At 61.9% G+C, this 26,783-nt stretch overlaps 2 protein-coding genes across 2 annotated transcripts in view; one reads left to right on the top strand and one right to left on the bottom strand.

Moving 5' to 3' along the window:
* STAB1 (stabilin 1) overlaps nt 1-26,783 on the bottom strand; it is a 27,197-nt gene extending 414 nt beyond the window's left edge. The window contains exons 1-67 of the mRNA XM_012771531.2: nt 26,620-26,783; nt 21,971-22,107; nt 21,589-21,704; nt 21,261-21,346; nt 21,120-21,189; nt 20,634-20,729; nt 20,281-20,391; nt 19,835-20,031; nt 19,515-19,645; nt 19,213-19,340; nt 18,861-18,943; nt 18,515-18,652; nt 18,234-18,374; nt 17,991-18,053; nt 17,601-17,714; nt 17,447-17,500; nt 17,124-17,204; nt 16,508-16,666; nt 16,106-16,168; nt 15,767-15,862; nt 15,473-15,559; nt 14,848-14,959; nt 14,202-14,388; nt 14,016-14,109; nt 13,742-13,900; nt 12,551-12,646; nt 11,781-11,876; nt 11,591-11,638; nt 11,283-11,413; nt 10,998-11,109; nt 10,428-10,505; nt 10,248-10,340; nt 10,013-10,105; nt 9,733-9,864; nt 9,383-9,511; nt 9,177-9,233; nt 8,760-8,843; nt 8,025-8,220; nt 7,826-7,921; nt 7,689-7,734; nt 7,520-7,596; nt 7,180-7,305; nt 6,928-7,001; nt 6,699-6,773; nt 6,328-6,450; nt 5,952-5,999; nt 5,685-5,762; nt 5,428-5,574; nt 4,742-4,882; nt 4,581-4,640; nt 3,967-4,143; nt 3,797-3,883; nt 3,537-3,686; nt 3,380-3,436; nt 3,094-3,295; nt 2,612-2,761; nt 2,417-2,521; nt 2,142-2,249; nt 1,865-2,058; nt 1,625-1,769; nt 1,408-1,541; nt 1,155-1,320; nt 962-1,071; nt 745-864; nt 512-661; nt 336-440; nt 71-217 (exon numbers count right to left, since the gene is read on the bottom strand). Of these exons, the coding sequence (XP_012626985.2) occupies nt 71-217; nt 336-440; nt 512-661; nt 745-864; nt 962-1,071; nt 1,155-1,320; nt 1,408-1,541; nt 1,625-1,769; nt 1,865-2,058; nt 2,142-2,249; nt 2,417-2,521; nt 2,612-2,761; nt 3,094-3,295; nt 3,380-3,436; nt 3,537-3,686; nt 3,797-3,883; nt 3,967-4,143; nt 4,581-4,640; nt 4,742-4,882; nt 5,428-5,574; nt 5,685-5,762; nt 5,952-5,999; nt 6,328-6,450; nt 6,699-6,773; nt 6,928-7,001; nt 7,180-7,305; nt 7,520-7,596; nt 7,689-7,734; nt 7,826-7,921; nt 8,025-8,220; nt 8,760-8,843; nt 9,177-9,233; nt 9,383-9,511; nt 9,733-9,864; nt 10,013-10,105; nt 10,248-10,340; nt 10,428-10,505; nt 10,998-11,109; nt 11,283-11,413; nt 11,591-11,638; nt 11,781-11,876; nt 12,551-12,646; nt 13,742-13,900; nt 14,016-14,109; nt 14,202-14,388; nt 14,848-14,959; nt 15,473-15,559; nt 15,767-15,862; nt 16,106-16,168; nt 16,508-16,666; nt 17,124-17,204; nt 17,447-17,500; nt 17,601-17,714; nt 17,991-18,053; nt 18,234-18,374; nt 18,515-18,652; nt 18,861-18,943; nt 19,213-19,340; nt 19,515-19,645; nt 19,835-20,031; nt 20,281-20,391; nt 20,634-20,729; nt 21,120-21,189; nt 21,261-21,346; nt 21,589-21,704; nt 21,971-22,107; nt 26,620-26,700 (7,527 nt within the window). The 5' untranslated portion in view covers nt 26,701-26,783. The remainder of the gene's footprint in view (nt 1-70; nt 218-335; nt 441-511; nt 662-744; nt 865-961; nt 1,072-1,154; nt 1,321-1,407; nt 1,542-1,624; nt 1,770-1,864; nt 2,059-2,141; nt 2,250-2,416; nt 2,522-2,611; nt 2,762-3,093; nt 3,296-3,379; nt 3,437-3,536; nt 3,687-3,796; nt 3,884-3,966; nt 4,144-4,580; nt 4,641-4,741; nt 4,883-5,427; nt 5,575-5,684; nt 5,763-5,951; nt 6,000-6,327; nt 6,451-6,698; nt 6,774-6,927; nt 7,002-7,179; nt 7,306-7,519; nt 7,597-7,688; nt 7,735-7,825; nt 7,922-8,024; nt 8,221-8,759; nt 8,844-9,176; nt 9,234-9,382; nt 9,512-9,732; nt 9,865-10,012; nt 10,106-10,247; nt 10,341-10,427; nt 10,506-10,997; nt 11,110-11,282; nt 11,414-11,590; nt 11,639-11,780; nt 11,877-12,550; nt 12,647-13,741; nt 13,901-14,015; nt 14,110-14,201; nt 14,389-14,847; nt 14,960-15,472; nt 15,560-15,766; nt 15,863-16,105; nt 16,169-16,507; nt 16,667-17,123; nt 17,205-17,446; nt 17,501-17,600; nt 17,715-17,990; nt 18,054-18,233; nt 18,375-18,514; nt 18,653-18,860; nt 18,944-19,212; nt 19,341-19,514; nt 19,646-19,834; nt 20,032-20,280; nt 20,392-20,633; nt 20,730-21,119; nt 21,190-21,260; nt 21,347-21,588; nt 21,705-21,970; nt 22,108-26,619) is intronic.
* TNNC1 (troponin C1, slow skeletal and cardiac type) overlaps nt 25,396-26,783 on the top strand; it is a 43,471-nt gene continuing 42,083 nt past the window's right edge. Inside the window, exon 1 of the mRNA XM_012771529.3 lies at nt 25,396-25,406. The gene's annotated coding sequence lies outside the window, so the exon portion shown is untranslated. The remainder of the gene's footprint in view (nt 25,407-26,783) is intronic.

The following is a 26,783-nucleotide window of genomic DNA, read 5'->3' as shown; positions in this document are numbered from 1 at the left end:
TGGTGTCAGGGGCCTCAAGTGAGATCAGAAGACCCCACTGCACTGACAGCAGCCCGCAACCCAGCCCTACCTGGAAGGTGGAGAAGCCAAAGCCCGCGGGCTTGCCTCGGGCACGGAGGTAGAGGGCTCCAGCCACCAGGCCTAGCAGCACTCCAGTAGCCACCGCAGCCCCCACACCTGCTGCCACAGGCGGGGCCTCAGGTGCCAGCACCGCCCACTGGAAACAAGGAGCCCATCAAGGACCTGGCCAGAGACGTCCCTCTCTCCCACCCACCCACAACTCACGGCAATGGGGATAGCAGGAGGGGCCCTGCCTCTGGCTTCCCCTGACTCACGGACTGTGGGGGTGTCAGGAGAGGGCTGGCCAGAGCATGGATGATGCCATTGAAGGCCATGATGTCCCACACGATGACATGGCTAACCGCAACTGCCCCTGGGGCCTGCAGGGAGACCAGAGTCAGCCGGTGGTGAGGGCCAGAGTGGGCAGGGCAGGGGCAGAGGCCAGACTCACCACAGGGGCCCAGGAACTGTTGTCAGGGCCCATATCCCTGACAGCGAGGCTGAGGCCTGAGTAGGCAGGGAGTAACTTCCCCAGGCTGGCATTGGTGCTTAGGAAGGTGATGTTAGAGGCATGTAGCTCCAGGTCTGGGCCACTCAGCGTCTGTGGGCAAAGCAAGACCTGTTGGCCTGAGCCAGCCAGAGAGAGCAGATGGGCTCAGCTCTGCCCATGCCCTTGCTAGTTACCATGTTGTCCAAAAAGCCTTCATTGACAGGGACAAAGAGTGTCTTATAGGTGAGCTCGTCGTTCAGGAAGTCCAGGAAGTCGAGACCCCGCTGGGTGGCATTGGCATAGCCCAGTAGCATCTGGGAGGGTGGGGAGACAGGGCTGTGAGCAGGCTCCCTCCCCCAGGATCCTAGCTGTGGGCTGTGCCCCCCACCCCGAGGCTGGGCCATTGCACACCCCATAGAAGGTGGAAAAGTTGGCGGTGGCAGCCAGGACATCGAGGAGCTTCCCATTGCATGTGCTAATCCCATCACCCACAAAGCCATCTCGGCATCGGCAGGCCACATCTGCAGGAAAGGCTGGTCAGTGGCTCGGCAGACTGGTGGGAAGGAGCAAAGCCAGGGAGTGGGGCTTGATGGGGTAGACACACCTTGCACACGGAAGCAGTAGGCGTCCCAGTGCTCTGAGAGGTTCTTGCGGGCACCCAGGCTGACTATGCCCACCTGACCGTCACCACAGTCTGCCGCAGGGAAAATGACAGGGTGGGCAGCAGAGCCATTGGCCAGCCATCCCATGAGGCACAGATGGAAGCCCAGCTGTAGGGGCAGGAAGGGATGCTGAGACCCAATGTCCAACTCAAGGGGCACCCCCAGGCTGGGCTCCAGCTCCTGGGCCCCACACACCTGCTGGGCAGCAGAGAGCTGAGGGAGTGAAGCAAGGACGGCTCCCTGGGCCCCACATGCCGCCTCAGCCTCTGAGAAGTTCAGGCCATAAGGGCCACCAGTGGCCTGGAGGTGGAAGACACCAGCCCGTTTCTCTGCAGAAGGGAGGAGGGTACCTGGTCAGCTGGCCGGCACCGAGGGATAAAGCAGGGGCATGAGAGCAGGCAGGGGTGCATACCCTGGAAGTGCAGGTCAGTGCACACAGCGTCCACGTGGCAGGGTGGTGGCTGGCCCAGGCAGCGGTCCACAGGCGGCTCCAGCTCCTCCAAACACTGCAGCCCATCACCCACGTAGCCTGCATGGCACTCACAGCGCCGTGTGTTCTGCAGGTGGGGAGAGCAGTGGGAACCTTCAGAGACCAGCGAGCCAGTCTGTGGGGCCTCCCCACCCTGGCTGTTGGGCTTCCCCACCTGCTCACCGGGCCAGTGCTCAGGCAGTCAGCATGCTCACTGCAGCCCCCACGGTGGCCATCTGCGCAGGGGTTGCGGGCCCGGCAGCTCCAGCCATCACCCTCATAGTCGGGCAGGCAAGTACAGGTGATCACTGTGCCTACCTGGCTGCAGTTGGCATGCTCGCTGCAGCCACCATGCCCATCCTGGCACAGGTCTGCCACTGAAGACAGGGAGGGAGTGGTTGCACCCAGTGGCCACAGGGGAACTGGGGCCTCCTGCCTCCCCATCCCTACCACCTCTCACCTGTGCACATGCGGCCATCCCCTTCATAGCCCAGGCTGCACTCACAACTGTTGCCCTCACGGCACATGGCCTGGGGTGCGCAGGGTGGGGCACACACAGGCTGCAGCTCTGTCCCCCGGGGCCCACCCCCATATAACCAAGTTAGTAGCCCTCCTGGCCTCCACCGGTCCCACACCCTCACTGCCTTCTCCTGAGTGAAGCAGGGGCATGCACTGGTATGTGCAAGTGCACACAAGCGTGGAGGGAGGTTGGACACAAGCACAAGGGCTACTCACCCAGCTGCACCTCACAACGGGGCCCAGTCCAGCCTTCATCACAGAAGCAGGAGCCAGAGCCCCCAAGGCCCTCATCACAGTGGCCATGTGAGGCACAGCGGCAGGCTAGGCAGAGGGACAGACAGGAGGATAGAGCTGGTACACAGGGTCAAGGGAATCAGGGGGTGGGGTGGGGTGGGGGCAGGGACAGCCCACCTTGGCAATTGGGTCCAAAGGCACCTGGAGCGCAGAGTTCACAGGCTGTCCCAGCAAAACCTGAGTGGCACCTACACTGCCCACTGCCGCTCATGCCATCCATGCACACGCCGTGGTTACTACAGGGGCTGCTGGGGCCGCCAGGGCAAGCTAGGGGAGGAGGTGGGAGAAGTGAGGTGGGGTAGGGGCTCTCACCAAGGCCCCCACACATGCATCCCCAGCCTAGCCCCACCATCTGTTCCCCACCCATGTGCCCCCACCGCTAGGAACCCCAGCACTCAGGCCCCCTAGCAATCCCCAGTAGGCTCTATACCATCTACACACCCACGCCACCTCTTCCAGCATTCCCTCTAGTAAAAGCTACTCACTGCTCAGACCTCCCCAGCCCTACAGCTCCCTAACACTCTTTCTCAGGGACAGTGGTCAGAGCCATGCCTTCTGCTATCATGGGGGCCAGAGGAGCCAATCAGCAGGATGTTCACCTTGGCATTCACTGCCATAGTGACCAGGGCAACAGTTGGGCTTCCAGGTGGTGGTGACACAGTTGCGATGGCAGCCTCTGCGCCAGCCTTGGGGCTGGCCCCAGAGGCTAGGCCGTGCCCAGATGCTACGTAGTGCCAGAGAGCGCAGCGGAGGGGATACCCAGAACTTTGAGAAGTAGCGCCAGCAGGCCTCAGGGCTGCCCTGTGCCAAGAGGATAAGGTCCACAGCCTAAGTTTGTTGGTCCCTGGGCCCTGCCCAACCCCCCACTCAGCCCCCAGCCCCTACCTGCTCCTGTGAACCCTCAGGACAGGGTGGTTCCAGCCCACAGATGCTGCATGTCTTCTGAAAGGGATGCAGACCAACACAGCAAAGTCAAGTGGATGGAAACCACAGACAGGCTTGGGCTCCTGCCCATCCACCTCCGGCCTATGGCCTCCCTCACCCGTTGCAGCAGCCGGGTCTCCAAGAGGTCACAGCGAGCACCAAGGCCAGGTGGCTCCAGCAGCTGGTCAATGCCATAGGCTAGGCCACCCTCAAAGGGCAAGTGCCGCTGCACAATGCGGGCATCATCCTCACCTACCATGAGCTCACCCTGCAGGGGGAGGAGGTAGGGTCCATGGGGGTCACAGGTATACTGCAGCCTCCTATTGCCAGGGCCCCTGTCTCCTGCTTCCCTCATCCAAGCTCTCTCCCCAGACTCACTGGCCGGGCGCGGCTGCAGGAGAAGGAGATGGGGGTCCCATGCATAGTTCGGAGTGGGCCCAGGTTGGGCAGGTCAGATGACAAGACCTGAGCAGATGGAGCCATGGTTGGAGCTGGAAAGGCAAGCTGAGCTGTAGACAGTGAGGACCGAGGTTTGGGCATGCACCTACCTCGACATTGCGAATCACATGGCCCTGCAGAATGGCTGCCAGCTTGTCACGGTGGTCCTCGTGGTACAGCCAGGCCTGGCGATCAGGAGGCAAGGCTCTCAGGGCAGAGTCTGTGGGCCACAGCATTGTGAGGGGCCTATGGGAAGCATCTTGAAACAGGGGCAGGAGTCCAGCCACCTGGTGGGGTAGAGCAAAGGTGTGGCAGTCACAGCCCAGTCAGAAACTAGTGGTCAGAGGCAGGGGGTGGGTGTGGAGGGGATTTGCTGAACCACAGACACCAGGGAGGGGCTCCAGAGACCCAGCCATATTCCCACTGCCACACTCATCTGTGGCCATACCAGGCACATATATGTGGACACACGGGGATAAGTTTGCACACACCTCAACTGTGCACACTGTTGTCAGGTATGCGGGCAAACATAAGCACACCCAAGTACTCACACTGGGAAGCTGATGCACATAGACATGGCCTGTGCACATGTGAGTTCACACAGACGTGTTCACACAGAACGGGTTTGCACACAGGTGGGTGTGCGTGAACAGGTAAGCATGCACACTTGCACACACACACATGCATATGCACACACTGACAGGCCCACACACGGGAGCAGTACCGACAAGAGGCCGCTGAGGATCTTGTAACCGAAGCTCTCAGCGGCAGCAGTGACGTTTCTCTGGGGAAAGGCGCTCATGAACAGCGAGGTCAGGCGGGAAGGGAGGATCCCAGGCTCCCAGCCGTCTGCCTCCGGCGCCCAGGCCCCTGCCCAGGTCATACCCGCGGGACTGGGACAGCGTCAGGCTCCCAGTGTAGCGCGTCAGGCGGCAGCAGCACACGGTCGATGAAGTGCAGGACGCCGTTCACGGCCTCGTGGTCACTGCTCACTACGCGCGCGAAGTCATTGATGTAGATGCTGCCCTGGGGGCGGGGCCCGGGGCGGGGCCCGGGGCTGAATGAAGCTGACTGGTAGGGTGCTCTGGGCTGGGGGCGGAGCCCGGGGCGGGGCCCGGGGCTGAATGAAGCTGACTGGTAGGGTGCTCTGGGCTGGGGGCGGGGCCCGGGGCGGGGCCCGAGGCGGGGCCCGGGGCTGAATGAAGCTGACTGGTAGGGTGCTCTGGGCTGGGGGCGGGGACCGAGGTGGGGGCGGAGCCTGGCTTGGGAGTCTCGGGTGCAGGACTGGGGCAGGTGGGAGGAGTGGCCCAGGGCACAGCCAGCGTTGGGGGCGGAGCTCACGTCCTCTCAGAGAAGCTCGCAAAGGTGCGGGACGTGGGACGTGTGGGAGGGGCGGTGGGCGCTGGATCCTAGGCCAGGGGCAGGCCCATCGTAGTGGGCGGGGCTCACCTCCCTTCCGCTGAGGCGCCCCCTGGCTAAAGGGAGGTGCGAGGGTCTTAACCCGTGCGGGCAGGCTCAGGCGCGGGACCGGGCTTGAGTGGGGCCGAGACGGCGGGCAGGCCGAGGCTCACCTCCCTCTCGCTGAAGCGCAGCGTGTGCCCTGACAGTGCGGTCGCATACTCTTGGTCCAGCAGCTCCTGGCTCCGCAGCTGCCGGCAGCCGACCACGTGGTAGCGAAACGCGAGCTGGCGGTGTGCGCGGATCCGGGCCAGCTCGTCCTGGAGTGGAGTGGTGAGGGGAATGCGAGCCCTGATTGCTGCCTCGGCCCACACAGTGCCCACCGCCGGAGTGCCCATCCCTCCTCAGCCTCGCTCTGGGGGCTGCATACCTGTGACAGGTTGGCCATTAGATCTGTGTGAGGCACGAAGACTGTGAAAGGCCCGTCGCCCCTGAGCTCCTTGTATTCCTGGGGTAGGGGGCGACAGCTTCATTGGAAGGGGAGCAACCTGGGACCAACTTGGAGCTTCCACGGATCTTCTGGGAAAGACTTGGATTCTGAGAGACCAGACCAGCCAACCCTCTGACCAGATGAGGACACCGAGGCCCCGAGAGGGGTGGGGCTTACAGGTTGCAGAGGCCCAGGATGGACACTCACCAGGAGATGGAGGCTGAAGAATGAGGCGTGCCTATCCCGAAGTAGCTCCTGGGGGAGGGGGGGGCGGGGGGCAAGGATCAGCTCAGATTTTGAGTGGCCCCCACAGATTTTGAGTGGCCCACTGTCCCAGCACTTGCAGCCCAAGGTCTGGCCAAGGCAGAAATGGGGAAAGGAAAGCTGGGGGGTCTGAGCTGGGGTCAGGAGTAGTTTCATGGATCACATCTGGGATCAGGCCCAGGTAGAGTCAGGGGTCAGGCTCAGGATCATGGTCAGGGCCAGGATCAGGATCAAATCTGGAGTCTTAGCCAAGACCATGGGATCAGGCCCATGGAGCATAGCCAAGACCAGATCAGGGCTCAGTCTTGGGTGTCATTACCAGGCCAACTCGGGCACGGCAGGTGAAACCATCCCCCACGGTATGGGCTGTGTCACAGGTACACGTCCTCTGGCCATCCCCTGTGCTTTTGCACACAGCATAAGGGCTGCAGCCTCCATTGCTCTGAGGCAGGAACAGGAGAGGAAGGTATCAATGGCTTCCAAGACCCCTCTATTCCACCCAACCCTGTGGAAGAAGCCATGAAGGTCGCAGAGCAACCCCCAAAGCCCCATTTCCTACTGATCAGGCAGACTTTTGAAAGGAGTCTAGCCCACCCTTCAGAGGCCCTTAGGACCCTGCTGGGGTAAGAAGGGCTGGTTCCTGCCTCAGTCTCCTCTCCCTGCAAAATGCTGTAGGACTGGGGGCCTGACCTGAGAGCAGGGGTCCAGGAGCTCGCAGGTCCGAATGCCATCTCCACTGTAACCCTCTCGGCAGATGCAGGAGACCTGTCCCAAATCCTGATCAGTGGGGCTTCTGGGAGCCAAGAGCTGGCCAGCACCCTGGATAAAAGCATCACCCCCTCCCTGAGCCTGCTCTGAAGGGTGGCCCCACCCAATGAAGGAATGGCACAGCCCCAGCATCCAGCCCTGCCATGCTGACCTGCTGGGGGCCTGTGGGGATGCATTCGGCATGACTGTGGCAGCCCCCGTGGTGGATGAGACAGCTGTTAATCTCTGGGGAAAGAGACACAAGATGGGGGTGGCCCTTAGTCCTTCTCTTCATCTGTCCATCTGTATCTTCAGGTGCTCATTCCCTCCTCTCTCGGCCTCCCAGCCCCTTCCTAGGCTCCCTCAGATCCCTGAAGCCAGACCCCCAGCCCCACATGCACCTGGATTGGGGGCCCAGCCTCACCCTGGCACAGCTCCCCGTCGCCCATATAGCCATCCTGGCAGGTGCATGTCCGCTGCCCAGGCGCCACCTTGGTGCAGTTGGCATAGGGGGAGCAGCCCCCGTGGCCATGGACACAGGGGTCCACCTCTGCGGGTAGATGGTCCCAGAGAGTTATGAGGAGCAGGCATGCGGGGGGTCGGGGACAGGAGAGGAGGGCATGAGACAGGAAAAGGTCAGAGAGGGAGTAAGCCCCGAGATGGGACAGTGATAGAGGCTAGACCTAGACAGAGTGGAGGAGGCTCTGTGGGGACAGCCACCCCAACATTTCAGGGAGGGGCCCCTGGCATCCATGTGGCTGGACCTGAACAGTAGGTGCCGTTGCCTGAGTATCCCGCGGCACAGACGCAGGTGGGGGCTCCGGCAGAGTCCTGCACGCAGCTAGGAGGACAGCAGCAGCTCAGCTGTGCCTGCCCAGCCCCTGCCCTGACCCCCAGGCTCCCTCCCACCTGCCCCAGGCTGGGCCCACTCACTTGGCATTGGGGTCACACTTCTTGGAGCACTGAGGGCCAGTGATTTCTGGAGGGTAAGAGGATGGCTCTGGTCATTCAGACCCAGGAATGGCCTCCCCAGTAATCACTCACCCTCCACCCTTGGGACCCACTCTCACTCTGGTCACAGCGGAGGCCCTGCCAGCCCACATTACAGACACAGCTTCCATCTCCTCGCAGCCCCTCCTGGCACAGCCCATAGGCACAGTCACACACTGCAAGTGGGACAAGGGAAGACAGGAGTTACTCAGTGCCATTAGCCAGCCCTCCTCTGCCAGGAGCCCCCCACCACCCCTCTGCCCTCGCCCCAGACCTCACCTCCAGTGCAGTTGGGCCCATAGCGGCCCAGCTCACACATCTCACAGGCTGTCCCGTGGAAGCCCTCGTGGCAGCGGCATTCCCCACTGCCCAGGAGCCTGTCCTGACACTGCCCGTGGCCCGAGCACACTCCCCCAAGGCCCCCTGGGCATGGCTCACACAGTGTGCCAAAGAAGCCAGGGCAGCAATCGGGCACCTGTAGGGGACAAGAAGGAGGGAGAGGCCCAATACAGGCCAGGACAGATGTCAGAGGAAGGGAAAGGAGGCATCTTGGGGCCACAGGGCCATAGAACAAAGCAACTTGGAAACCCAGACCCAGGGATGGGCAGAAAGAGAGAAAAGTGGCATGAAGAAAGCCTTCTACAATTCCCCCCAGCAGGGGTGGGGAAACAGAGGCTCAAGCAGGGAAGAGCTGAGCCCTGAAACCACAGTAAGGGTCAGAGCCAGGCTCAGTTGCTGCCCCTGGGTCTTGGCTGATGGAGTCACTCAGGACTGAGCCCCTTTCTCCCTCTCCCCATTCCCACTCCTGAGGGGGTAGATACAGGACAAACACTAAGCCCTCCAACTCCAGACCTCTCTCCCCTCCCCTTCTTCTGGGTCTTTGTTTCATGGACTTTACCCCAGTCCCAGCCCAGCCTCTGCCCTTGACATCCAATCCGGGCTCCTCTCCTGGGCCCCGACCCACTCCCGCCTCCTCCTCTCTGGCCAGACTTGGGGTGGGGGCTCAAGACGAACCTGGATCTTCTTGGCACACGTGTAAGAGCAGCCCCGGGAGAAGGAGAAGCCAGATCGGTAGAGACAGCTCTTTTTGGGTGTGTCCTAGAAACAGGGACAGGCAGGAAGAGTCAGCCAGGGGCTTGGGCAGGCGCAGGGCAGTGCGTGGGGAGAAGACAAACGACAGGTGTCTGACAGATAAGCAGGATAGCAGAAGGGGCAGGGAGGGCCAGGCAGGCAGGATCCAGGCCTCAGGCCGCAAACCTGAGTGACTCTGAGCAGACCTGGGCCAGGCCTCTGGGCCTCCACCAGGGAAGTCGGCTGCCCAGTTCCCCATGCGTGGGCCAGGCAGGGCTGGGGTTGGGAGGGGGCGTTGGCACCTTGGGAGCAGCAAGGGCAGGCAGAGCAGGGTCAGAGCTGTGCTAAGTCCAGCCTCACCTGCAGCTGGAAGCCCTGAGTGCAGCGGAATTTCCGGGTGCAGTTTACGCATTTCTCCTGGAAGGAAGGAGGGCAGGGTCCAGGGTCAGGGGTTCCCAACCCACCATCCTTCCTCCAGGGCAGGCTGCCCAAGTGTGCCTCCCTGCCAGCCAGCAGCCCCTGGCTCTTAACTCCCCAGCTGCCCTCCTGTGTCCCCGGCCTCTCACCCGCAGGGCCTCAGCGTGGCTGTGCAGGCAGCGGCTGGAGCCCACTGTCAGGACCCCCGACAGGCCAAACAGTGAGCGGCCAGGGGCCTCGAGCACGGGGCCTTCCAGAGGCACGTGGTTCACCTCAGGCTGGGGGTGGGATAAGAGGCTGAATCCGCCCCCCTCCCACCACCCTCCCCTTCAAGCCGGTGAGGTCAGGAGGCGCCCCAGGGCTGAGGGCATCTCCAGGGATGTGGGGGGCTCCCTGGGGCAAAAGTTGGAGGCTTGCAGATGGGGAGACTCTAAAGAGAGGGGGTCCTCAAGAAGCAGGGGCCCCGGGATAGGGTCTCCTTGCTCCACGTCCCCCAAACCTGGCCGCTGTGGTTGTAGAAGACGAGCCAATGGGCGGGGCCCAGGAGGGAGTTGCGATGTCCCCCCCTCCTTAGGGCTTCCACGGAGAGTGCCTCCCCCAGGACCACGTGGTGTCGCACTGTGTCTGCGTCCTGGGAAGGAAGGAGTGCTCAGGGGACCTAGGACTAGCAAGTGTCCTGGACGGCATGTCGTACTCACTATGTCCCTTGCCATGGCATGGGAGGCTCACCCTCTGTGCCTTCACCCTCCCACCTGGCTGTCCCATCCCTGTGGCCTCACCAGGCTGCTGCTGTTGCCCTCCAGGGAGTGGTTTGTGGGCACGAAGATGGTGTAGGCGGTGGCGGCCTCAATCTGGGACACCAACCTGTGGCGCTAGGGATGGGGGCAGGGGGCGGGGATGGGCATATTGGTCCTCAGCCCTGACACCCTGACACGGGGAGCCAGCCAGCCCCCTTCAGACACAGGTGACGGTGACCCCCAAGCATACATTCCCCCTCTTGTCAGCCTCCCTTACCTGCAGCAGCTCGCAGAAGAGGCTGAAGGCAGGCACCAAGGCTAGCTGCTGCAGCAGCCCACCCTGCGTGTCCCCTCGGGAAGGCAGTAAGACCTGGTGCAGAGCATGAGAACTAGTCAGTGTGTCGCTGTCTCTTGGCCTGCCTGGAGACTCCCTGCACTCACCCTGGTCTGGTCATACCTGGCTGAGGATGTGGAGGACACCGTTGGTGGCAAGTAGGTCAGCCACATCTACACTGGCATTCTGCACCCAGACCCTCTGGAAGGCAGCAGCCACAGGTGGGCACAGATAGATAGATGCTTTAGAGTGGGTACAGCCCCAACAGAGAGGCTACTGGGCACACAGGTACCTGCTGGTGGTCCCCAGCCCGGCCCAGGGGCTGGGTCCCACACAGAAGCCCCCTCCCATGGTCCAGCCTGGCCACAGTGGCCCCACTGGCCCACTGAGACACTCACTCAGGATCTATCACATGAGCACATAGACCTCCCCAGGGCCCATGGTAAGAGGGATGGATATGCATGTCCAGACTTAGGTGGACAGATAGCCCCTGGCAGGTGGTCGCTGTTGGCCCAAAGGCATACTGCCCATCAGCAAGGTGTCCTGAGCACATCTTCTGAACACGGCTCTGGGCTGGTCCACGGGAGTCCAGTCTCATCCCATGGAGGCCCTGGCATGGGGGAGCCTGCAGCCACTCAAGCTACCTCCTATGCCCTGCCTGGTCCCCTCTGCTGCCCAGAGCTCACCACATACCCCACTGATGTTGTGAATCTCCCAGCGCGTGGTGGGGCTCAGGGTGGCCACGTCCTGCCCACCTAGCCGGGCCAGCTCTTCCTCACAGAGGGCGCCCTGGAGAAAATGGGCCCTGAAGGGGCACAGTTTGTAGGAGGTCATGGAATAGGTTAGTATAACCTACAGAGACCCTTGGGACTGGGCCCTACCCCAATGGGTGGGCACATGCCAGGCTGAGGACCCTCTGGGGAAGGGCTGGGTTCCATACGGAAGGCTCCTCCTATGGCCCAGCCAAGGCTACCCCACCTGACCAGTTTGGGCAGCACCCTCGGCTGCAGCCAGAAGGCTTGGTCCTCGGGGCTCAGCCTACGGATCGCAGCCTCGCTGGGCACCAGGGCTGTGACTCGGCCATCAATAGGAAGCGTGATGCCAGCACTCTGCATGCACATAGTGAGCGGGGGCAGGAGGAGTGATGAGAGCGGTCCAGAGACCACCTGCTCCAGGCCTCCAGGCCTGCACCCCACCTCCAGCTCTTAAAGATGTCATATGGCACCCCACTTCCAGGTAGGCCTCCTAGATTTGAGCCCCAACCCCAGCATTCTGCCCTATCCTACCTTGAACCACTGGTAGAAGCCAGAGAACTGAGCATTTGCCTCCAGCTCCTAAGGGGAGGGAAAGAGCTGAGGTCACATGCCTAAGGGCAAATTCAAGCTATTCCCCACCAAGGAACATGAGCACCCCCCTTTCCCACCAGAGGTGCATGAGAGGACTCTTCCCCGAGCATAGGGAAGACAGGAAACTTACCCGGGAGATGTCTCCATAGCAGCTGAAGCCATCACCCCCAAAGCCAGGGGGGCATGTGCAGATCCGCTGACCTCCGCCCACTGCCCGGCAGGTGGCCTGGGGTGGGGGTAGGGCAGAGATAAGGCTTTCTATTTGGTATCCATGTGGCAAGCTGGCCCCACTCCATCTCTCTGCCTGTCCAGCCACCCTGTCTAGTCTCATGGGACTGCTCAGGTGTGCCTGGCCCTGCACTCCAGGATCACAGGGCATCTGATGTGAGCATTGGCCCCCATCATGACAGATTGGTCAGGGGAAGCCCAGGGCTGTGGGAGCACCCAGCAGGCACTGCACCCTCAGGAGCCTGAGCTGAGAGCAGGGGGAGCGACCAGGGTTGTGTGGGATGGAGAAAAGCAAGGCCAGGACAGGAAGGAGCTCAGAGTGGCCAGAGGAGCATGCACTGGGGGTGGAGCAGAGAGGGGCGGCTGGAGTCGGGGGGCTGGGCTGGCACATGCAGGACCCGTGGCCTTAATAAGGAAGTATGAAGGCTTTATTCTGTGAACAAGTGAGGGATGTGGTTGGCTTTGGAGTTTAGAGGGATCCCGATCCTGACAGGAAACAGACTGCTAGAGAGAGAGAGAGAGAGAGAGAGAGAGAGAGAGAGAGAGAGAGAGAGAGAGAGAGAGAGAGAGAGAGAGAGAGAGAGAGAGAGAGAGAAGCAGGGACAGGGATGGAGCTGCAGCCCAAGCCCACCCCAGAGGCCTCCCCAGGGCTCTGAGCCTCACACCCCTCACCAGGCCATGGCAGCCACCGTTGCCCGCCCGGCAGGGGTCGATGGGACTGCACTCGTAGCCATCCCCGGCAAAGCCCAGCTTGCAGGTGCACCGGCTCTGGAGAGGTCAGGAATAGAGGGCCTCCTCATGCCACAAGCCCCCAGCCCTCTCCTCCTCCACTCCTTGGCTCCCGCTGGCTACTGCCCCAGCGAGCCTGCCCAGACCCCAGAGGAGCTTCTCCCAGCTGCCCCTCTTGGAGATCTGTGCTCTGCGTGGGGAGACTGAGGCCCTGAGGGGAAACTGGCTCTCAGGATGGTCCGAGGAAGTGGTGGCGTCGGCAGGGGAGCATCCACGGAGACCTGAGGCGCCTCTGCGCCTGGAGCCCTGCCAGGGCCGTTGAGGCCAGTGGCTTGTGGCAAGTGGGCAGGTGTCTGCCAAGGCCAGTCCCAGGGATGGTGGCTCAGAAACCACCGCCATCCTTGCCACCCTGCTCAGCTGCTCTGATCCCTCCCACCGAACGCCAGTGGCCCTTGGGCTTGTCCACACTGAGGGTGAGTGACCAGTGAGACCGCACCCTGCCAGATCTCAGCTGCCCTTGTTTCTGCATTCTGAATTTTAAGGCTCAGAAGGGGTTTGGAGCTCCAGCTCCCACCATCTGAGTTCTTATTGCTAAGGCCCCACAGGCTGGTGCCCAAAGGCTGTTGTGGGGTTGGGAGGACAGAGAACTCCCTGGGTCCCTGCACGGTCCTGGGCCATGCAGAGGCCGACCCTGAACAAGCCAGGCCTGGCCGCCCACCTGACATTTTAGGTATCCCTAAATGCCTGTCCAAACTTGGGTTCACTAGGCCTGAAAAGCCTCTAAGAACCTGTAACTAGAATCTGAGACTTCTAAGTTCCAGAGCTGGATTTCCATGAGCCTAAAGGCTTGGGAATGTCATTCCCACGGGCAGGGGGCTCTTCCTGTTTTGCTCAGTGTCTCATTCCCTGAGTCTAGAACAGTGACTGGCATGTAACAGGTGCCTGATGACACATGGGAAACCAATGAGTGAACCAACCCCAGGTGGTACGACTCAGCCAGGCAGAACTGGATTCCCATGTGCAGCTGAGGCTTGAGACACTGAGCATGTGACTCCAGGAGTGGAGCGGGGAGAGAGTCCCCCAGAACAGAAGCCCCGACCCCACTCTGCCAGCCCTGGGCCTGCTGTGCCTCACCTGCCCAGGGCCCACGTAGCTGCAGAGCGCGTCTGTGTGGCAGCCACCTCGCCCGTCCAGCTCGCACTCATCAATGGCCACACAGATGCGGCCATCCCCACTCCAGCCTTTGTGGCATGTGCAGCGGTAGGTGCCCAGGGCCCCAGGGACACACTCAGCCTGTGAGAGCCATGGATAAATAACTCAGGGACACAGCGCCATGGGTGGAGGGCCAGGGAGTCCTACCTCGCCACCCCCTGTGTCAGAACTTCATGGAAGGGGCAAGGGTACTGACGTTCTCTGAGCAGCCTCCACGGTTTGGGTGGGAGCAGGGGTTGCTGGGTGTGCAGGAGAAGCCATCACCCTCAAAGCCATCGAGACAGAGACATCTGGGGGGTGGTGGAGAAGGCCTCTGGTGAGCCTCTGGAAGAGGCTAGAGGCAAGGTCGTGGATGGGGCAAACAGGAAGCGTGAGTCCTCACCTGGCGACACCCCCCTGGCTAACACAGCGGGCATGCAGGTGGCAGTGCTGGGCCAGCCCCGTGGGCCCACAGTCCCCCACTGTCTCATTGCAGAAGCGGCCAGTGAAGCCCAGGACACATGTGCCATGCTGGCACACACCCCCACTGCCTGGACGGTTGTCACAGAGACCATGGACACAGCCGCAGTCTGCAGGGATGAGATGGGAGCAAGGAAACTGAGGCAGGAGGCAGGGCTGGTTGGGAGCCAGGATGGGTTGGTGGGGGCAGGTTTGGAATAGGGCAGCCAGTATAGATTTTACTTCAGGGTCACAAAATCAGAGGTCATCCCAGACTTGATGGACAGGTGTATGAAATGTGAGGGGCATTCTGAGCTTTCAGTCATCCTATTCTAGCTATCCCGCCCCCGCCCCACCAGAAAGTTCCTTGATGTGTTTGACCTAAATCCTGCATGCTTCAGATTAAACCACAGTTCTCTTCCTGAGACGGATGAGGGAGACAGCATCGGTTTCTGTTCCTAAATCTTCCTCCACTCCCTCTGGTCTTCATTTCTCCTCCTGGGGCCCTGTTGTCCTTCTTGGAGCCCCCAGACCCCTTTCTAAGCAGACCCTCTTTCTCCCAGGAGGCAGCCGAGGCCAGAACCACCCACCTTCCTGGCACTGATCTCCATGCTTGTTTGGGTTGGAGCAGATGTGGCAGGCGATACCCTTGTAGTCTGGGAAGCAGAGGCAGACCCCGTTGCCCTGGATTCCATCACTGCACTGGAGGGTGGGCAGGAGGCAGGATCAGTCATCAGTCATGGGAAAGGGACTCTCCACATCCCCTTCCCCAGCATCCCCTTCCCCTCCATGGGTTCCTGCTCCCCATAAGAGCTCACCCTGGAAGGGACCTTCAAAATCACTGATGCTGCCAAAGACCTAGCCCCCTAAAAGGCACCTGGCCCTGCAGGCATCATGGGTGACTTCTGCTCAACCTAGAAACACATAACTCCTGTGTTCTTTCATAGCCAAGCACTAAAGTAACCTTGATATTACAAAGTGGCAAGAACAGAACACAAAAGAAAACTATTGACAAGTTGCCTTTTTGAAAATAAATGGAAAAATATCTAATTATTTTTAATTAAAATATGAGAAATAATTTGATCTAATTTTCATTGCCTAGATATGAAGACCCCAAGTCCAGAGAGAGGCAGGCTTGGCCCAGACACAGAGCCAGTCACTGGCCAACTCAGGACGGAATCCCCCACGCCTCCCCCAGGGGAGTGTGGGACTCACATTGCCTTTGCCATAGCAGGGGTTGGAGAAACCCCCAGGACACTGTGTGCAGTCAGGCCCAAAAAATCCTTTGCAGCAGCCAAGTTTCTGTAAGAGACAGAGCATGTCTGAGGGTCCCTCTGGGCCACAATCCTCCCTGCCCAGGCTGCTTCTGTTCCTTGGTCCCATCTCTAGAGCAAGGGAGTGGGTAAGGCCCCTCCGTGACACCCTTCCCACCCTTGAATGGCAGTGCCACTCCCTGAGGACAGCAGCCTCCAGCTGGAAGGCCCAGGTGGGCAGCAGGTGTGGGCTCACCGTGACAGTCTGGTTGCAGTAGCTGGCACAGCCCTTCTTCAGCATATTGAGCCCAGTAGGGTCATGGATGTAGACACACTCCTTGGGGTAGAGGTCCTGGGGTGGGCCACACAAGGCCCGTCAGAAGGTGTGGGTCTTGGGCCAGCCCTTTGCAGCCCTGGTCAAGGGACCTCAGCCGCCTGGGTCCAGGGCTCCCATCCTCAGTGGGGCTGTGAGGCCCTGAGCCTCCGGGTCTAGCCTGGCCTTCCCGCCCCTACTCCCGTGCCATGACCCAGGGCAGACACCTCACCAGGCAGCCATGAGTCAGGGGCCCTGAAGGCTGGGCCAAGGGGTGCTCACCAGTCTCACACTGTGGGGGGGGCACATGCTGGTGTTCAGGGCTTGGCAGTCCACACAGGAGCCCTGGGCAGGGTGCGGGGGAGAGGGGGGAGGACGGGGAGAGAGGCTAGTCACTGCTTATTTACTTAGCAAAGCCTGAGAAAGTGACATGAGCCGAAGCCTGAGGGACAGGACAGCCCAGGCTGGCATCATGGGCAGAGGCCCGAGCTGGCGTCCGAGAAAGAGCAGGGCGGTGGGGGCAGGGTGGGTGTGTGAAGAGGGTGGCGAGAGTTGTCTCGAAACAGAGTCCACAGGGCTGGGAGGGTAGGGTGTGGGGGAGCCCAGGCGGGCCCCGGGGCGTCTGCCGGCTGGGGGCCTCTGCCTGGGGAATGGTGACTGGCCCTGGCCGGGGCTGAGGCTCACCGGCACGATCTTGTGCTGCTCCTCGCTGCAGTGCTTGGGCAGGATGGGCAGGATGGTTGGGGGCAGCAGGATGCCCTCCAGCATGTGGATCACGCCATTGGCAGCCTGCACATCCACTCTCCGCAGTGGGACCCCCTCAGGCCCCAGCAGGATGCGCCCCTGCGGCAGAGACGCTCTGTGCCACCTCAGCCCAGCAGGCCCCGCCCGGCCCTTACCACCTGCCTCCGCCCCTGCAGAGCTGGCAGGGAAGGTGAGGGTGGAGTGGCTCAGTGTGATGTTGAAGGCCTGACCTGCTGTGCCCGCCTCTACCCTCTGCACTAGCCGGCAACTCTGTGGCAGTCTCCGGGCCCTACCCACGTGGTTTCCGCCACACAAGAGTCCGCCTGCCATACGCTGACCCTTCTCCTCCTCAAAGTCCAGCCCCTGCCCCCCAGTGGGCCCCAGGAGAGGAATTTGATCTATGCCTGCTTTCCACAGGAGCCCACCAGGGCCTCGCACAGCGTCCTGCCTGCCACAGGGCTCAGAGCACACGGGCAGGCCTGAGAGAGGCCGAGTGACTCCGGTCATCACCAGCCCCTGCACTGGTCTGTTCGTCCCAGATGTCCATGGATCTCACCTCCTCAGAGATGTTCACGGCCAGCACCTGGTTTGCCATGGTGAGGACCCGACCCTTGGCAATGAGCTTCTCAATGGTCAGCTGAGTGAGGGACAGTGTGGCTTTAGGCTGGGCACTGGCCACGCCTGGCGGCCATGCCCAGTCCTGCCTAGGTGACCCATGGCTAGGTGACCCCAGGCTCTCCTCTGTGCTGCAGTAGGCCAGATGGGAGGGGAGGAGATGGGGAGGAGACACAGCCCTGCGAAGACCAGAGCCCGCAGATGCCCCACCCCAGGAGCCCAGCAGCAGGCGCCAGCCAGCCACCCTCCCAGAGGACCTCTCACCTGGCCGTGGCTGTAGACATGGTACCTCACCAGCTCCTGCAGTTTGGAGAGACCCTGGCAGGGGAGAGAGGGTTTGGGTTTCGGAGGCCCCAGGGGGCAGGGCGGATGCCCTGGTGCCCGAATCCCCACAGCCCCTCCTGCTTGCAGAGCTCACAGCTGTGAAGAGGTAGATCAGGCGGCCATCGCGCAAGCTGTCCACGGCCTTGTTGCTCGGGGCGAAGACTGTGAAGGGCCCAGGTCCGTCCAGGATGGAGGGAAGCCCACAGTTCTGTGGTGCGAGGGAGGCTCAGGGGGGCTCCATGGCCAGCCTCCACCTCTGAGCCCGCCTGGGCCTGCTGCCTTTGGCTCGCAGGGAACTCCCACTGAGTGAGTGGGAAACGTGGACAGTGGGCCCATACTGCCACAGAGCCTCAGGCTCCAGGAGGGGCCACGACAAAAGCCATGCTAGTCCAGAACCCAAGGTCACCGTGGGGCAGATTCTGGGAAAACAAGGAGTCCTGGCCCGGAAGCCCAGAGGGGCTGGTGCTGTTCCCCGCCAGCTCACCTCCAGGATGGTTTCAAACCGGCTGAAGGCTTCGTTAGAGGCAAGGATCTGGCTGATAGTTCTCTGCAGGAAGGGACAAGTGTGAGGGTCCCAGGGAAGGGGGTGCGGCTGCTTCGGCTGCAGTGGGAAGGAGCTGTGCTGCAGCCCTGGGCAGAACTGCTCCTGCCTCCTCCCTCCCTGAAGTCTGTGGGGTCCCAGGTCACCCAGCAGCACAGGGGAGGGGAGGGAGAGGTGCCAGCTCACCGTGGGATCCCCAGAGGTCCCAGAGGGAGGCTGCCACCGCAGGCCAGTGACCAAGTGGAAGACCCCATTGGCTGCTACGTAGTTGGCCCTTTGGATGTTGAACGTCTGCTGGGGCTGGTCCCCGTACTTGTAGGTGTATTTCTGCTGAGACACGAGAGGTCAGGCCCGATCCCACATGCCAGCCTCTGTCCCGAGGCCCCTTCCCGCTTGCATGCCTTTGCCCAGGCTGTGTCCCCCACCTGTGAGTCCTCTGGCCCCCCAGGCTGAGGTCCCTCCCTTACCGTGAAGCTGCTGAAGGTGACGGTGATCTCCTGCCCGGCCAGCGTCCACCACCGTCGTGATTTCTGGGTCCCCATGTCCTCCAGTATGTGCTGCCCTGCGATGATGTGCTGTCTGCAGAGCTGCTGGGCCAGGGACGCCTGCAGATGCCGGGGATGGGGGCCAAGTGAGCCCAGGGTGGCCAGGCCTCCTCATGCACCCCTGCCCAAGCGGTGGGGGGACAAGATGCTCCCGGGCCTCTGTTGCCCAGAGTGTGAGAGTGGACTCTCTCAGGGTCCTGAAGATTGAGGCAGCACCCAGGGGAGGCGGCAAGGTGGGTGGCCAGCTCCACAACAGGGAGGGGCTCACATTCAAGGTCCTGGAGGAGATGGAGGACGGCACCAGCACAGTGAATGGGCCTGACGTGGTGAGGATCTCCCGGCAGCCCTGGTCTGGGGCAGAGAGGGCGCATCAGAACAGACCTGGGGAGACCCTGGGGGAATCCAGCTGGGTGTGGGATTGATGCCACAGGCATCAATCCTAGGTTTGGGGGAGCTGGGGTCTAGGCTTAGGGTAGATGGAGGTTGGGGGGGCAGATCCCATCATACAACCCTGACAGCCCACTCTTGGCTTCCACAGCTCTTGGGCAGAGGGACAGGAACCCACAGAGTCCACCCTCCCTCCCTGCCAGCTCCGCCGGGGCATGAGGGAGGGCACACACCCAGCATGGCCACAGCAGGTCTGAGCAACAGGGGCACCAGGCCGATCTGGCCGGCCTTCTGCACCTCGTGGAGCAGGTGTCCGTAGCAGGCACGCCCATCGCCCACCTCGCCTTCCTTGCACACACAGCTGGGGACCCGGACAGAGCCTTTAGGGTGGGGCTGTGGCCAGGGCTACCTCCCAGGCCTCACCTACCCCTCCTGCAGGCCTCGGGCTGAGGTGCACTCGCGAGCACCCTGGCCCAGTCCCCACCCCACTTGGCCCACCTGTGCCCCCTCCACAGCCTCAGCCTCCTGTGCCCACCTGGTCTTCCCACTGGGGGTCAGCTGGCAGGTGGCTGACTTGTCACAGGAGTGCGGGGAGCAGAAGGCAAAGCAGCCCGCAGAGGTGCCGCGGTTGGTGCTGACCAGGCCTGGCCGACAGGTGCAGGAGGCCTGCCGCGGTGGGGCAGCGGAAACACCATGTCTGTCCCCGAGGACCCCTGCTTGGTGCCCACAACCACCCTCCCAGAAGAGGGCTGTCATCCCCTCCACATCTTACAAGTGGGGCCACTGAGGCTCCCAGAGGGCCCATGATTTGCTGGCATGAGCGGGTGCACTGTGGGGACAGTGGCCCTGGCTCACCTTGCCTGGCTTCTGGTACAAACACAAGGTGGAGTTGCTGGGGCAGCCACCGAAGTTGATGGTGCATGGGTCCTGGGGCAGACACACCATACCGTCGCCGTGGTAGTTCTCAGGGCAGTGACACTGAGCCTGCCCCTTGGGGCTCGCCGAGCACCGTGCCAGTGGGGAGCAGGGTGATGGCTGGCAGGGGTCAGGCGCTGCCAGGACAGAGAGGGCCTGAGTGAGCCGAGCACCCAGGGGCCCTGTCGTCCTCACATCTTCCACCAGGGTGGCCAGAAGTTGGAGTGCGTAGGTTGACCTAGGCCTTGAGGACAGGCCCTCTGCACCCCTAGTGATAGTCCTCCCTCCCTATAGATGGCCACATTGCACTTGCAGGGCTAAAAGGGTGCCCTCCCAGCCCTGCTCACCCTGAGCTGGGGTCCCTGGCCTCCGGGCCACAGACTTACCTCGGCACTCACTGCCCTGCTGGGTGTAGCCAGGCAGGCACCTGCAGGTGGGGGCCTCTGCAGAACACTGGGAGTTCGGGGGACAGCGCAGGGCCTGGCAGGCAGGCAGCTCTGGGCAGAGAGGAAAGAGCACCTCGATGGCCCAAGCCCAGGTTTGGGAGGAACGCGAAACAAACATGCTCTGCCTCATTTGCTGTGGGACTCTGAGGAGGGCCCTGCCTCTTCTGGGTCTCTGGACAGCGGAGGTGCTGCATGACACCCCTCCCCTGCTGAGGCTCAGGCCCCATCTCTCACCCAGGTGGCCTCTCCTGTTCTGGCCACAATGGACCCGCTGCCCCAGTGGCACTGCTCACCTTGGTCACAGCGGGGACCAGTGTATCCAGCAAAGCACAGACAGCTTCCATCCCCAAGAGGGCCATGGTTGCACATGCCGTGCACACAGCTGCACACTGGGAGGGACACACAGGGACAGGTTGGACCCTAGCCTCGCCCAGGCACACAGAGTCCCTGCTCTCTGCATTTTCAGAACTCAGCTCAGAAGGTACAGCCTTGGGAGTGCAGAGCTGTGACGCAGGACTGCAGGTGTGGTGGGAACCTGGAGAAGGCACTTGACCCAGCCTGGAGGTTCAGGGAGGACTTCCTGGAGGAAGCCTCTAAGGAGAATAGCATGTGCAAGGGCCTGGAGGTATGATGAAGCAAAGCACGCGTTCCTGAAGGGGCAGTGCAAGGCTGAGGGGCTGGGACAGGGGCAGAAGGAACAGGTGGGAGCTGGGTGTCGGAACTGCATCCCCATGGGCCCCCGGGTAGTCGCTGGCCCTGCCCGCCTGGCAAATACTCACCTGATTGGCAGTCAGGCCCGAACCGGTTGGGGTCCTGGCACTCTTGGCAGGCTGAGCCACTGAAGTTTTCCTGGTGGTAGATGCACCAACTCAGCACGGCCCCTTCCAGGTCCCCCCCCCCCAACCCTGCCCAGCCCTTACCTGGCACACACAGGTCCCGTTGCTGGCCATACCATCCAGGCAGGTCCCATGGCCGTTGCATGGGGTCTCAGCCCCCCCGGGGCATTCTGTGGACCCCCCAAAACTCAGCTCTGTCCCCAGAACCCTCCACTTACCTCTGACCCCAGCAGCTCTGGCCAACCCCAGACTCAGTCCCTCCCCGAGGGCAGCCAGAGCCAGGGGCCAAGCCTTGGAGGCTCTGGGTTAAATGCTCATTAGAACAAGTTGAAGGGGAACACAGGCAGCTCTTGCAGAGGGGGAGCCCAGGGTGGGGCTGGGGAGTGAGGAACAAGGCGGGCCCCTCCTGTACCGTAGCACTGGGACCCCCAGTAGCCGGGGCAGCAAGCCTTCTGCACCACGTCCTTCCAGCACTCGCGACTGCAGCCCGGCATGGACACCACAGAGTCCCCCAGCTGCACCTCGTAGCTGGGGACAGACAGTGGGCAGGTGGTGGGAGTGGCTCCCACCCACAGCCTCCACACTCGGGCTTCCCACCCACCTCCCTGCCCTGCCTGGCTCAGAGCTGAGCACAGGGCTTGGCACTTAGCAGGCGCCCAGTAAGTCCCACCTGCCCCCGGCCCTCACACCCTCCTCCCTCCTAGTCTCTGCCTCCCAGGGCGTCCACAGGTGCGTGAGTAAGCAAGTGCCCCCTCGGGTCCCTGCCGCCCGCAAGGACGGGGCTTGGCTCGCACCGGCAGTCCTGGGATATCTTCTCTGGGAGCTCTCGGAGCCAGCCCACAGGACACGCCCGCTTCTTGATGACCGCGCAGGAGGTGCAGGGCACGTGAGTGACATACTTGGTCATCGTGTCGCAGCGTTTGGACCGCACCTGGCCACAGGCAGGGTAGAGTGAGAGGCCTGGACCCTGCGCCCCGTCCTGCCTCTGTCCTGAGTGCGGCAAGGCCTAGCACCACCCAGGCCTCAGTTTCCCACGTTCAGTGGGAACGCAGTGAGGGTGGGGAAGGCCCTGAGAAATCTGCCTGGCACGAGCTGCTAAGGCCCCAGTGAGTCCCTGTGTTCACGGCCCGGAGGCCCGGAGTCTACATCTGACGGAGTCTGCCTTGTCGCTCCACCTCAGCCCTTGCCAGGGGAGGAGACCGATCCCTGGGGGAGCCCTTGTCCTGAGCTGTGACAGATGTGAACCAGGGACTAGGACCTGGGACTCTCAGCCTAGTGCTTATTTTTGCCTTTCATTTAAACATAAAGCAACAATGATGACAGAGCCCGCACTGGGAGAACGCAGCGATTCCCGCCTCCGCACGGCGTGGCTGTGTGCAGGGTCCTGCTGTGCACTCCAGCCTCTGCCTGCTCTGAGCGTTCCCCGCGTGGCTCCCGAGTGACCTTCTCTGCCAGGGCCCAAGGGCCTTCTCCACTGCCTGGGGGTCAGAGACTGAGACGCCCCGCCCCGAGAGGCTGGGTTCCTGTGAGCAGGGTGGTGATCTGCATGTGCTTGGGCTGGGCAGTCACAGGCCATTGAGCCCTGGCCCAGCACCCCTCTACAGGTGGAGACCTGGGATCCAGGCAATGATGGGCAATGCTGGCAGCTAAGGGGGCCAAGAGCACTCAGACTGGGGGCCAGATGGCTTTCTGGGGTAGGTGACAGTTGACTTGGGACCTGAAGGATACACAAGAGTTGGCCAGGGCCAGCAGAAGCAAAGGCTGGGAGTGGGAAGGAGCAAACGACCATGTGTGACACGGCAGAGAATGGCCTTAGGAGAGGCTGGAGGAGCTAGCTGGTGGCCAGGGAGCCAGGGCCTCATAAATCTGGGGCAGAGTCCAGGGCCGCCCCATGAGTCTGTGCTGTGCATGGGGACAGAGAGGAGCTGGAGGTAGGCAGGGGAAGAAGGTGGCCTGGGCCCCGGCAGGGACACATTCCAGAGGACTTGGGGTGGTGGGATGAACTGGGGGAAGGGCTCAGCTCCTAAGTGGGGCATGGAAGGTATGAGGGCGTCCTGCCGCCATGTGGTGGGCACAGGGGGACTGCCAAAAGCCCCAGCCCTGCAGTCCCACTCACGCCTGCCATAGCTCCCAGCATCCACCACTGGGGCTACCTGTTATGCCAACAAAGTCCCAGTAACACGCAGCACTGTGCCCTGGACAGGCAGAACCTAGCCTCGTGGTTCTAGTGAGAGGAAGGGGCAGAGGGAAGGTACGTTTTGAAGGTGTCTGGGGGGCTTAGGGTGTAGCCTAGAGAAGCCAAGATGTTCTCATCTTGAAAAATGCTGAACTCACTGTTGCGATTGGGTGGGAAATAAGGAAAAAAAAGAAAAAGAAAAAAAAAAAACAGAAAAAGAAAACTGCTGAGCATACTGTGGTCCAAAGGGAGTGAGCCTGGAACATCCCTTTTCTAGAATGAATGACAGATGTGTGGCTTCTCAAAGCAAGAGAAAAGGAGAAATAATGCCCCAACACTTTCCTCTGGGGAGCACGAGGCCCTGGGGCCTGTGGCCACTGTGATTTGGCCTTTTCCGCTCATGCCTCTGCGGTCGGGAAATAGGGAAGTGGCTCCGGGCGGCCTTAAAGTTGAGCTGTGTGGCCAGGACGCTATAGTCTCATTTCCCGCCCTGGAGCTCATCTTTGCTGAGCCAGGGAGCAACTAGGAAATTGGGCAACTGCAGGGCTGAGCAGCTGCTGGCTCAGGACAAGGCTTGGTGGGCAGCGGGCTCACCTCAAGGCCCCCTGGCCAGCCCGGCAAAGCTGCCAGCACAGCCACCACTCTGGCTGGGGCACCAGCTCTCGTTGGGCAGCCCTGGATAGGGCTCAGGGAGAGGAAGAGTGCTGTGCCCACTCTGGGGCATGGCCTGGGTGAGGTAGGGCCCCAGAGGAAGCTGGGGCTCTGGCTCCTGGTGTGGACACTCGCAGCACGTCCGCGTGTGTTAGCCTGTGTGAAATGCTGACGGACGGGTAGCCCAGCTGCCAAACCAGCGCCTCCCGGGAGCACGCGTGGGGCCCTGCCTCTGCTCCAGGGCTGGAAGGAGCGTGAATGACCTGAGCCCACATCTCTGTTGGTCCTGCGGGGTGGAGTGAGGCTGGGCCACAGCCCAAGGGCTGAATCAGATCCCCTTCTTCCTGGGGCACCTTCAGACCTGCCTGAGCCGGAGCTCCCTGCCCTTCAGAACTATGTCACAAGTCTGCTTCCCACGGAGATGCTGCTGGGGAAGCTGAGGACACACGAAGTGTTATGCCTTTGGTGAGAAGGTGGATGAAATTCCCCCAAGCAGACACTTTCTGGGGTCCCAGCTCAGAAAGTGGGGACAGTGGGGACTTTCTGAGGCTGAGAGCCCAGAATCCAAACCCTCTCAGAGAGCGAGGACCTCCATCCTGCTCCCCCTGCCCTAGATAGGAGCAGGCAGGGCACAGGGCTGGGTTCGGGACAGTGCCCCTCTCCCTTCAAATCCTGGCTGGAGACCGAGGCCGCAGCTGCCCGTGCCCACCGCGTGCGCTCAGCACTGGGCTGCGCCATGGGCCGTGCGAGCCCTGTCCGCAGCATGGGCCCTCCTGCCTCTGCTGCCTGCGCTGCACACCCCGCTGCTGCCGCTTGCTGGGTGTGTGGCCTGGGGACGCCTCTTCTCGGAGCCTCAACCCTAATACAGACGTCCCTCAGTGTCTGTGGGGAGTGGTTCCAGGAGCCCCTCAGTCACCCAAATCTGCAGATGCTCGAGTCCCTGATGCAACCTCCGCACACCCTCCCGCGTATTTCAAGTCCTCTAGATTACTTCCGATACCTAGTACTATGTAAATGCATGTACACGGGTAAAAGCCTTGACATGTTCAGTAGAAATGCAATTTTTTCCCAAATATTTTCAATCCAGGGCTGGTTGGGTCCATGGATGCAGAGTGCACAGACACGAAGGGAGGGCCGGCTGTTTACACAGGGCCGAGTGGCTGTGTGAGATGGGCTAGCACTGCTGCCTCTCCACCCACAAGCACCCTCAGACCCTCTTCCCTTCCCCAGCCCAGGCTGGTGGAGCCAAGCCCCAGAACGCAGACTCACAGTGGGCAGAGCCATGGGTCTTTGGCAAGGAAAAAACTCCACCCCGAGGTCACTCACTGACCCTTGTCCTCATTGCTCAGAGCATGAGGAGGTGGGTAAGACTTTGAAATTCCCTTGTATTGTGTACATGGGGAAACTGAGTCAAGGAGAGGGCAGGAGTCCACCTGCAGGGCTCAGCATAGCCCTGGAACCCTTGGGTGTTCCCCCATCACTGTTATTTCCTCAGCTTCACATCTGCCTGTTCCCAACTCTGACCTGTCCCTGAAGCTGGTGGCGCCTTTCTGAGGGACCACAAGGAGTATAAGAGAAAGAGCCCAACGGTCACAGGGGGCCTGGGTCCCCATGCAGGACTGCCTAGGGGTGGGATCCTGGGTATGTCCGTCCTTTCTCTGGACCTCAGTCTGCCCATTAGTGCCACTGGAGCGGCTGTGCCAGGAGGCAGATGAACTTGGCCTCACAGGAGAGGGTCCCTCACCTGGAGGCAGGTCCCAGCCAAGGGACTCTGTCCCCTGGCACAGGGTGGGAGAGTCTTCCAGAAGCTCCAGTGGGAACAACGTCCCTACCGTGGGGCCTGGGTTGACCAGCAGCCTGCGGTGGCTGGCACACAGAGGCCTGGCAGAGGGGCCAGCCACAGGTGCACACCAGGACCCTGTCTGCTCACCAGCATGCCTGGTGAGCCGGGGAGTCATGGGCAGTGGGTAGCGCATGGCATCAGAGTGGGAACGGCCCGTCTCCATCATCGTGGGGCCTTGGCTTCCCACAAGGGGGACAGCAGGATGCACCACCCCAGGGCAGGCTGTAAGGGTTCAAGGGGACGTGCCCGGGACTGTGGCTGGTCAGCGGCAGCTCTGGGCCTGGAGGGTGTTGGCTGTGGGTGACCCTCATCCTGCCTCCAGGCCCTCCTGGGGCTGGCTGGACACAGGCACACACACGTTCCATGTGAGTCTCAGTTCATGGGTCCCTCGGGAGTTGGCAGTGATTACATCTCCAGTCCCCACGCAGGGGCCACACAGAGACCTGGGCCTCAGTCTGGGCAGGGCACCAGGAGGGTGGGCCTGCCTCAGTACCCTCACCCGACTGGGGAACTCTGGGCCGGCAGCTGGCCAGACACTGTTAGATGAGGACAGGCTGACACGCCCCTGCTCCCAGGTGGCCACACACAGACTTTAGCCCACAGGGTGGGCACCACAGCCTGGCCACCTGGGCCTGTTCAGAGGAGGTCACACAGGCACCAGCTGCTCTGCATGTCCCCAGACCCATGCCCCCTCCGGGTTCAGTCCCTCCCTGCTCCCACCTCTGGCCGCAGGGCCTGGATACCACAAGCCCCTGCAGCAGGCTCACACTCACCTTCTGCCCCCTGACGAAGCTGAAGCCTGCAAGGCAGAAGGCCAGGAGGCAGAGCAGGAGGAGGCCCCGAGGCCCTGCCATGGCTGGCAGTGGCTGGTGGGCACGCTGTCCAGGACAGAGTCGGGGCAGCCGGCAGCGAGGGGAATGAGCTCTAGGAGGCGAGC

This window comes from Microcebus murinus, chromosome 1 (genome assembly GCF_040939455.1).
Source record: "Microcebus murinus isolate Inina chromosome 1, M.murinus_Inina_mat1.0, whole genome shotgun sequence".
NCBI classification, from domain to species: domain Eukaryota; kingdom Metazoa; phylum Chordata; class Mammalia; order Primates; family Cheirogaleidae; genus Microcebus; species Microcebus murinus.
Note: the sequence above shows the minus strand (reverse complement) of the source record. Positions and strands in the feature narration are given on the sequence as shown.